Source organism: Pseudophryne corroboree, chromosome 10 (assembly GCF_028390025.1).
Source record: "Pseudophryne corroboree isolate aPseCor3 chromosome 10, aPseCor3.hap2, whole genome shotgun sequence".
Classification (NCBI taxonomy): domain Eukaryota; kingdom Metazoa; phylum Chordata; class Amphibia; order Anura; family Myobatrachidae; genus Pseudophryne; species Pseudophryne corroboree.
Genome location: NC_086453.1, coordinates 103,632,833 through 103,643,687, shown reverse-complemented (window position 1 = coordinate 103,643,687; position 10,855 = coordinate 103,632,833). Strand labels below are relative to the sequence as shown.

Sequence of the window (10,855 nt, the reverse complement as noted above, 5' to 3'; positions counted from 1 at the left end):
AGTTGCAGTGACATTGTGCAGAGGAAGTGGGGATGGGACAATGTAATGGCTACATGACACCCCTGGCCATTTCACCTCTACCTCCCCTCCAAAACAGCAGAAAGGGTCAGCAGATATGAGGAATGCATAAGCACAGGGACCGGAAATATTGTTTATTACTCCAAATATTTTCAATACAAATGAAATATTTAAAGAGAACTGTTTATTCCTGCAGTTAATCCTTCCTATATCATCACACCAGCCTTATCCAAACCTGTACCGACCCAGCCGTCACATTCTATTATTTTTTTCTCTTAACCCAGAGGTTCCCAACACGGCCCTCAAAGCACCCCAACCCTGCAGATTTTAGGTTTATCTATGCTTGGCCACAGGTGACTTTCCTGGTAATGTATGATTGCCATCACCTGTGGTGAGCTAGTTAATTGATAAGAAAGGTGTTTCACCACAGGTGATGGCAATCATACATTACCAGGAAAGTCCAGGAACAGAGCATTTTCTCCCTCATGGAGAGGGTCAGGTAGGCAAGTACGCGATGGGGTGAACAGACTGGACCGCGTTTGGGAACCTCTGTCTTTCCCCTATTAAAAATGGCGTGCCCTCCCCCAACATGGCGCTCGTACGCTGTGCGTGCGTATGACGCAGTATCCGGTGGAGGCGAGTCATTGGCGGACAGGAAATAAGCAGCGGCTCCGCCCCTTTCCCTTCCTTTCCTTCCCGTGGCTGAGCGGAGAGAGGTAACGTGCTGCGTCCGCTGCTCTCACACCGGAGGACAGGCGGCTCCACGGGAGGCTGCGGTGCGGCGTCATTGCGCCCCTGTGACGCTGGGCTGCGCCTGTGTCCTCCGTGGGGTGCGGGGGATGGGGGCCTTGGTGCCAGCATGTGTCAGGCCTGTGTGCGGCCGCTCTCATACAGCTCAGCGGCCCTCATGGCGGACATGCTGCACTGTGTCCATGTAATGCCTGGGTGATGCTGGTGACTGGGTGCGAGGCCTACGCACAGATGTAGGCGCGAACTGTTAGTATTATTAGTGGTCGTGGGTACAAACCATACTTGCCTACCTGACCCTCTCCATGAGGGAGAAAATGCTCTGTTCCTGGACTTTCCTGGTAATGTATGATTGCCATCACCTGTGGTGAAACACCTTTCTTATCAATTACCTAGCTCACCACAGGTGATGGCAATCATACATTACCAGGAAAGTCCAGGAACAGAGCATTTTCTCCCTCATGGGGAGGGTCAGGTAGGCAAGTATGGTACAAACACTCTTCCCCACCACAATGCTGCTGCCATCATCATCATCCTCCCTATACTGTAATGTGTCCTGTGATTTACACGCTTGGTCAGCCATGTATATAGATGTGCGTGTGTATAGATCTATGTACTAAAGACGTTACATAGTGTGTCTGACACATCTTGCAAAGGGGAGGGGGTCTAAAGTCACATTAAATGCACATAGTTGAATTCAAATCCTGAAATCTTTAGTAAAAGGACTATTTTATTTTGTGTCTGTCTGTCATAGCTTTTTTTTGTTTTTAAGATTATCTTTTAAGGGAAAGTGCACATTCCCAGTGCTGTGTCAGGAGATTCTGCACTAAAAGCGTATGTAAAGAAGATTGGTATGATAAGGTTCCCATGTATAAAGTGGACTTTTTGGTCCTATTATGTGTTTAATGTAGTGGACGGTTGAAGGTGGATTTATCTTTTACGGCAGTAGTTCCCAAACGCTTGTTAACAATGCACCTAATCACAGATTGTTCATTTGAAATGGCCACCTGTGATCAGGCATATGTCTTTAAAACCTGTTCGGTTGCCTTGAAGGACTGAGTTTGGGGGCCACTGCTTTACTGTGCAGTCGCTTTGTGAATGCACCACTAGAGAATGTTCAAGATTTCTTTTAATAAATCAGTTATGTTGATCTACGTCTAGTGGTGCCCACCTAGTCCTCAAAGCACACTGTACAGGTTTTAAAGAGATCCATATCTCGGCAAAGATGGTTAAATTGAATTGACTGAGGTACTAAATTAAGTCACCTGTGGCTAAGCATCGATATACTTAAAACTTGGACCTTGAGGACTGAGTTTGGGGTACCTCTAGTCTAGTCTGGTGTTTTTTCATCTTTGAGCTATGACCGTGGTCCTCAAGGCACCCCAACAGTTCAGATTTTTAGGATATCCCTGCTTGTGGACAGATGGTATAATTAAACTGAGGTACTAATTAAGTCACCTGTGCCTAAGAATGGATATCCTTAAAACCTGGGCTGTTGGGGGTGCCTTTAGCACCACGTTTGGGAGCCGATGAGTTATGGTCTATAGCATTTAACCGATTCTTTCAAACTTTGTCCCTGTCTTTGTTGCTGTACGCCATAAACTATCCTAAATACTTGTTTTACTGTAGGTGCAAAAATGTCTGCTAGTTTGCAATGGATGATCGTCAGGAACTGCTCTAGTTTCCTAATCAAAAGAAACAAGCAGGTGTATAGCACTGTAAGTATAGAGAATTAATTATTCTGGCTTGTAACGGAAACTGAAATTAAATTGTTTTAAATTTAGTTGTTTTTTTTAATCCTCTTTCTTGTAAGTGATGTCAAGCTATATCACAAATTACAGTAGAACACACACAACAGCAGTCACAGTACAAGGTAAAAACCCCTTGACCTCTATACAGCTGAATGGACAGGTCATACAGGGGTGGTATTCAGTATACCGGTTGTTGGGATCCCGGCGCACAGTATACCGACACCTGTTCTCCCTCTTGGGGGTCCACGACCCCCCTGGAGGGAGAATAGATAGCGTGGTTGCGCTCGCCCTGCTGTCGGCAAGCCGGCGTTCAGGATCCCGGCGCTAGTATGCTGGACGCCGGGAACCCGGCCGCCGGCAACTCATACCACACCCATCATACAGTCAGAGACCCAATGCTCAGACAGGAGACACGGGATCAGAGCTGCTTCTTTGGGAGTGCACTACTCACTTGGTGGGTGTAAACAAGAGGGTAGAAATCCCTGCCCGGAGGCGAACTCTGCAGAGGTTAGGAGGCTGGACATCGGGCATATGTTAGGATTGTGAGGATAACGAGCATGCTTTAATAAACTGGTGTGTTTTCAAAACACCTTTGAAGCTCTTCAGCTAGAAAGGTGAGAGGGCAGAGTCATGGAACCTAAGAGTAGGGTTTGAAGGAGGAGAGGTCAGCTGTCAAAGAAGCTGACAAGTCAAGGTGGATGAGAAAAAATGTTCTGCGCAGAAAACAGTCTATACCTTTCATATTGCTAATAGCTTAATATTTGTAACTAAATAATAAAATAAATATTAAATGAATCCTAAATATAATGTATCTGTAGCATCAAAAATGATCTACAAATATTGTCCCATTACTTGGCATATGGTGTTCCAGGCTTTAAATATGAAACTGACTTGTTTTAATATACACACTTAAAATGTGTAACTTGTGGGAATGAACCTGTACACTGATCAGTTCCAATATCAGCAAGTGTTCCAATGGGAACAGTGTGGTTAAGCATATGTCCTGTGTGAATAGAGGTGCAGTCATACTACATGTGTGGTGTGAAGCTAAGGCAGTTGCTGCAAGTCTGTGGCAGGATGGCGGCTAGATTCATGCTTTCAATATTTGATCCATCAGCTAGAGCTTCTATTGGGGTACAAAATACATTTACATGGTGCCTAGTATCAATATTTCACTGAAAATAGTAATGCAGTATAGATGGCCAAGTCACAGGCCACACAGTCTTTGGAAAAGTCTAAATGACAAACCCTCTGTTAGACTGGTGTGTGCATTTAGTAACTGTGTGTGAATGTGTATAATCTTATACTTAGAACTGAAACCAGCATTCCACAGCAACTGGTTGTATTTTATACACTCACTAACATATAGTTGCATCAAACAGATCTTTATCATTGTTTTATGCCTTTTGGGCATTATTTCCAATTAAAACATCTGACCGATTATGTACATATACTTATTAAACATAAAAGTTGACATGGTAATCACTAGGTTTCTTTGTTATATTTTTAAACTTGGGTTTTTATGGAAAGTGTATGTATTTTTAACTGCAGCTTAGAGATTTCTCCATACTGGTAATGTGATTTATCCGGTATTTGGACTCTAGGTCGACCATATAAAGGTCGACGTGCAGTAGGTCATCGCAGTTTTGATGGGTTTTTTTTGTTGTGTTTTTTTTGCATAATCAACTTTTTCCTACTTTATCATCCACGTGGACTACAATTGGGAACAGTAACCTGTGTAGAGGAGCGAGGCACCTTGCCCGAAGGATGGCGAGTGAAGCGTTACACTAATTGGGGTTCCACGTGCTGTGACTGTCTAAACGACACCAAAAACTGTTAAAATGGTGACCTTTTTTGATGTTGAACTTTTGTCACGTTGACCATTTATACGTCGACATGTTCACCCAGTCTACCTTTCCTTCTGTCAACATTTTGTCAGGTCGACCTGTTCATGTGTCGACCTACTGCATAGTCGACCTAATGACTGTAAACCTTATGTAGATCTGGCGATCCATACCCAATTTATCCATAGGAACCATAGTTAACAGAGCAAGTTGTATTTGTTTTAAACGTTCGTGTTCTGATAGGATGTCTCATTCAGTTCTTTTCAATGATCTTCCACGTAGGAACCCAACAACCTGAAGGCCAGGAACTCCTTTCGCTACAATGGTCTCATCCACAGGAAAACCGTCGGCGTCGAGCCTGCTGCTGATGGGAAGGGGATCATTGTCGTTCTGAAAAAGCGTGCTGGTAGGTGGCTTCTTGGTGCTTCATTACTGAAGATATTGCATCTTGTAATTCAAAAATACTCAGTTTTCCCAAGTGACGCTGAACTTCTGTCATACATGGTCACATTTTCCATACAGTTGCACAACTACATACTCCTTTGCAGTAATTGCATATAAACCCAGAAAAGTAAAAATGAATAGAAAATGTTTTGTATTTGTGCACAAATTAGTCCCGTGATCCTGTGTTGATGATATTGTATCTTTAAAAGTGTATGAGTGTAAAATGTGCAGCAAATGCATGGAACCCTAGCAGTGCATATTTTTCAGATCTAGATGGGGTGCATGTACATTTATTGACATAATAGATTTACAGGTGGTATTAAATATTCCTGAGGATACCTTTGAAAACTTCTGTGGTTAAGGGCAGATTAGGCTCTGGACAAACTCAGAATGGATACATATAATCAAACAGAGCTATTTAGACTATTTGGAACAAAGATTCTTCAGAAATATATAAAGACCTTGCGGACTACCTCAGTATAGTCATGGGGAAACTGTTTTTACATGTAATGTTTTGAAATTTTGGCAAATGTTGCTATTTTGATCACCATTTTAATTATAAACTTGATTTTATTCTTTGCTTTTATTGACTTTTTAGCCATAAGCCAGTGTATAGAACCAGATGTGAGCTCATACCGTACTTGTTCTTTAACAATGAACTGTAATTCTAAGGCCCATATCCAATTGTTAGCGATATTTTGGCCGCAAAAAATGACGTGGACCTTGCAACCAATTTTGGATTACTGCGGGTATGTCCATTTCCAATACCTGTGATATCCAATTAGATTTTATTTTATTTTTTTGCACAGTGGGTAGCTCTCGGATTGCTGCCAAAACTGTGAGTGGATGTAGTGTGTGTGTGTGTGTGTGTGTGTGGCTTGCAGGGTTAGGGGTAGTGAGGTTCAGGGTTAGTGGTAGTGTGTGCAGGGGGAGTGGTAGGTTCAGGGTTAGTGGTAGTGTATGCAGGGAGGGGTTGCAGGGTGAGTGGTGGTATTAGGTAGTGTGGTGAAAGGTTAGGGATAGCACCTGACCTCTGCCTGGCTGGTCCCTGGAAGCTCTCGTCTGTCTGATGCTGAAGAACTGTAGGAGGGGGTGCAAATTGGATTAAGTTAATTAGAAACTTCAAATTGTTTAATTAGTCATTAGGTTGCAGCTGCAGTTCCCAACCATTTTTACTAAAAATAAGGATTTTAGGAAAAATTATTTATGCTCTGGTGCTGCAAGAAAAGAGATCCCAGCTGTTCAAAAAAAATCAAAGTCCCTGTCACCTGCGGGAAGAAATATTTTTGCTATTCTCGTACATAATTGAATATGCCCTAGGTGGCCATACACTGTGTAGTCATCTACATGATTGGGCCGATAATATAGTGCATGACTGTTGCCAACTGAGCAGCAATAATTGCTCTGCTGGGCTTGAGGAATCTTCCAGCAATCCCAACAGGTGCGATAATTTGTGCAGTGGTAAGTTGGTCAGTGGCACTTGTTTAAATACAGTGCAAGTAAAAGCAAGACTTCTCAAAGAGCAAGACACGCTTACATTTCTTGTTTCTGGCAAGGGCAGCTAAGTAAAGTCCCATAAGGAGGATATTTTTATACATTCATTTGCTCATTTTTACTTTAGACACATACAAAACTGTATTCAGAAGTTTATTTTCCTAAGTTATGTGGTTGTGATGTGAAATCTTGTGTTTAGGCCAGCGCAAACCTGCTACATCCTATGAGAAAATCACCATCAACAAGAACTCCCGCGCCACCCTAAGCAGCTTGCGCCACATTATTCGCAAGAATAATTACAGGAGGGACCTCCGTATGGTGAGTGGATGTTTTGGCATAGTTGGATATTACAGTACTTCTTGAGCTCCCTTACCGACCATCTAATTGATTAATTTTAGCGTGTTCACATTTGTGTATGGTGGTGATAAAGACTAGGGGGTATTTAACAAAGCTTGGAGAGAGACAGTTGTGAGCAATAAAGTACCAACCAATCAGCTGCTGTCATTTTTCAAACACAGCCTGTAAAATGTAAGGCAGAAGCTGCTTGGCTGGTACTTTATCTCACAATTTTATCTCCGAGCTCTAATAGACGCCCTCCTAAGTCTCTTGAGCAGTGTTTAATATCTACCCCTTTTCCATCATTAAACAGAGTCCAAACCAGATCACTGAATAGTTGTCACAGTGTAGTGTCACAGTGGCTGGAAACCCCATTCACACCACAGACTGGACCTGGGTTAATGGCAGGTCTTCCCTCTGCTGGTGCTTGGAGATTACATCTCAAAGCGCCTGTGATCCAACTCTCCATAGGCTGTTAGTGGGTCACTGGGTTGGGTGACCTGGGTCACCCGTTTACACTGCACCCTTACCTGGGTCCTTACCGTGTCCAACCCTGGTAGCAACACAGGTCAGATTCCTGGGTCACTGGACCAGGGTTATTATACAAGTTCGCGACCCAGGTAGACACTGGCAATAACCCAGATTATTGCGGCAGTGGAAGAGGGGTATAAATATCCCCACTCATGTTCATGGTGAGTAGTAAATTTAGCTTTTGGCTTCATTTTGTTTAGGCTTTGTTCATACATTCTTTTAAAAATATTTGTTTCTCTAACGTCCTTAGTGGATGCTGGGGACTCCGTAAGGACCATGGGGATTAGCGGCTCCGCAGGAGACTGGGCACAACTATAAAGAAAGCTTTTAGACTACTGGTGTGCACTGGCTCCTCCCACTAAGACCCTCCTCCAGACCTCAGTTAGATTCTTGTGCCCGGCCGAGCTGGATGCACACTAGGGGCTCTCCTGAGCACCTAGAAAGAAAGTATATTTAGGTTTTTTATTTTCAGTGAGATCTGCTGGCAACAGACTCACTGCAGCGAGGGACTAAGGGGAGAAGAAGCGAACCTACCTAACAGGTGGTAGTTTGGGCTTCTTAGGCTACTGGACACCATTAGCTCCAGAGTGATCGACCGCAGGACCCGACCTTGGTGTTCGTTCCCGGAGCCGCGCTGCCGTCCCCCTTACAGAGCCAGAAGCACGAAGAATGTCCGGATAATCGGCGGCAGAAGACTTCAGTCTTCACCAAGGTAGCGCACAGCACTGCAGCTGTGCGCCATTGCTCCTCATGTACACCTCATACTTCGGTCACTGATGGGTGCAGGGTGCTGGGGGGGGGGCGCCCTGAGGGCAATAGATAACACCTTGGCTGGCAAAATATACATCATATATAGTCCCAGAGGCTATATAGATGTAAAATTACCCCTGCCAGTATCACAGAAAAAGCGGGAGAAAGTCAGCCGAAAAGGGGACGGGGCTTCTCCCTCAGCACACTGGCGCCATTTTTCCCTCACCGTTCCGCTGGAAGGAAGCTCCCTGGCTCTCCCCTGCAGTCTGAGAAAACTACAGAAGGGTAAAAAAGAGAGGGGGCACTAAATTTAGGCGCAGTATAGATAGATATATATATATATATATATATATATATATATATATATATATATATATATATATATATATATATATATATATATATAATATATATGTAATATATATATGTAATATATATAAAAAAGCAGCTATAGGGAAAACACTCATTGATAGTGGGATCCCAGTGTTATATAGCGCTCTGGTGTGTGCTGGCATACTCTCTCTGTCTCCCCAAAGGGCTTTGTGGGGTCCTGTCCTCTGTCAGAGCATTCCCTGTGTGTTTGCGGTGTGTCGGTACGGCTGTGTCGACATGTTTGATGAGGAGGCTTATGTGGAGGCGGAGCAGATGCCTGTAAATGTGATGTCACCCCCTGCGGGGTCGACACCTGAGTGGATGGTGCTGTGGAAGGAATTACGTGATAGTGTCGACTCCTTACATAAAAGGTTTGACGACATACCTAATGTGGGACAGCCGGCTTCTCAGCCTGTGCCTGCCCAGGCGTCTCAAAAACCATCAGGGGCTCTAAAACGCCCGCTACCTCAGATGGTTGACACAGATGTCGACACGGATACTGACTCCAGTGTCGACGACGAAGAGACTAATGTAACTTCCAGTAGGGCCACACGTTACATGATTGAGGCAATGAAAAATGTGTTGCACATTTCTGATGTTACCCCCGGTACCACAAAAAAGGGTATAATGTTTGGAGAGAAAAAACTACCAGTAGCTTTTCCTCCATCCGAAGAGTTAAATGAAGTGTGTGAAGAAGCGTGGGCTTCCCCTGATAAAAAGATGGTAATTTCTAAGAGGTTACTAATGGCGTACCCTTTCCCGCCAGAGGATAGGTCACGCTGGGAAACATCCCCTAGGGTGGATAAAGCGCTCACACGCTTGTCGAAGAAGGTGGCACTACCGTCTCCGGATACGGCCGCCCTGAAGGAATCTGCTGATAGAAAGCAGGAGGCTATCCTGAAATCTATATATACACACACAGGTGTGATACTGAGACCGGCTATAGCTTCAGCCTGGATGTGCAGCGCTGCTGCTGCGTGGTCAGATTCCCTGTCAGAAAATATAGATACCCTAGACAGGGACACTATTTTGCTGAACGTAGAGCATATAAAAGACGCACTTTTATACATGAGGGATGCACAGAGGGATATTTGCCGGCTGGTATCCAAAATAAGTGTATTGTCCATTTCTGCTAGGAGAGGCTTATGGACTCGGCAGTGGACAGGGGATTCAGATTCCAAAAGGCACATGGAAGTTTTGCCTTATAAGGGTGAGGAGTTATTCGGGGATGGTCACTCGGATCTAGTTTCCACAGCAACAGCTGGGAAGTCAGCATTTTTACCCCATGTTCCCTCACAGCCTAAGAAAGCGCCCTTTTATCAGGTACAGTCCTTTCGGACCCAGAAAAACAGGCGAGGAAAAGGCGGGTCTTTTCTGTCCAGAGGTAGGGGAAAAAGGCTGCAACAAACAGCAGGTTCCCAGGAGCAAAAGTCCTCCCCCGCTTCTTCCAAGTCCGCCGCATGACGGTGGGGGGCTGCCTCAAAAATTTCAGCGATCAGTGGGCTCGCTCACAGGTGGATCCCTGGATCTTTCAAGTAGTATCTCAGGGGTACAAGCTGGAATTCGAGGCGTCTCCCCCCCGCCGTTTCCTTAAATCTGCCTTGCCAACAACTCCCTCGGGCAGGGAGGCTGTGCTAGAGGCAATTCACAAGCTGTATTCCCAGCAGGTGATAGTCAAGGTGCCCCTACTTCAACAAGGACGGGGTTACTATTCCACACTGTTTGTGGTACCGAAACCGGACGGTTCGGTGAGACCCATTTTAAATTTGAAATCCTTGAACACATACATAAAAAAATTCAAGTTCAAGATGGAATCGCTCAGGGCGGTTATTGCAAGCCTGGACGAGGGGTATTACATGGTATCCCTGGACATCAAGGATGCTTACCTGCATGTCCCCATTTATCATCCTCACCAGGAGTACCTCAGATTTGCGGTACAGAATTGCCATTACCAATTCCAGACGCTGCCGTTTGGACTGTCCACGGCACCGAGGGTGTTTACCAAGGTAATGGCGGAAATGATGATACTCCTTCGAAAAAAGGGAGTTTTAATTATCCCGTACTTGGACGATCTCCTAATAAAGGCGAGATCCAGGGAGCAGTTGTTGGTAGGAGTAGCACTATCTCAGGAGGTGCTACACCAGCACGGTTGGATTCTGAATATTCCAAAGTCACAGCTGGTTCCGACGACACGTCTACTGTTCCTGGGAATGATTCTGGACACAGTCCAGAAAAAAGTGTTTCTCCCGGAGGAGAAAGCCAAGGAGCTGTCATCTCTAGTCAGAGACCTCCTGAAACCAAAACAGGTGTCGGTGCATCACTGCACGCGAGTCCTGGGAAAGATGGTGGCTTCTTACGAAGCAATTCCTTTCGGCAGGTTCCATGCCAGAATCTTTCAGTGGGACCTGTTGGACCAATGGTCCGGATCGCATCTTCAGATGCATCGGCTAATAACCCTGTCTCCAAGAACCAGGGTGTCTCTGCTGTGGTGGCTGCAGAGTGCTCATCTTCTAGAGGGCCGCAGATTCGGCATACAGGACTGGGTTCTGGTGACCACGGATGCCAGCC

General features: G+C 45.0%; 1 protein-coding gene across 1 annotated transcript in view; it reads left to right on the top strand.

Moving 5' to 3' along the window:
• The first annotated feature begins 638 nt into the window (after positions 1-638).
• The window catches only part of RPL28 (ribosomal protein L28), a 15,113-nt gene continuing 4,896 nt past the window's right edge, over positions 639-10,855 (top strand). The window contains exons 1-4 of the mRNA XM_063942683.1: positions 639-734; positions 2,395-2,483; positions 4,643-4,766; positions 6,498-6,616. Of these exons, the coding sequence (XP_063798753.1) occupies positions 2,403-2,483; positions 4,643-4,766; positions 6,498-6,616 (324 nt within the window). The 5' untranslated portion in view covers positions 639-734; positions 2,395-2,402. The remainder of the gene's footprint in view (positions 735-2,394; positions 2,484-4,642; positions 4,767-6,497; positions 6,617-10,855) is intronic.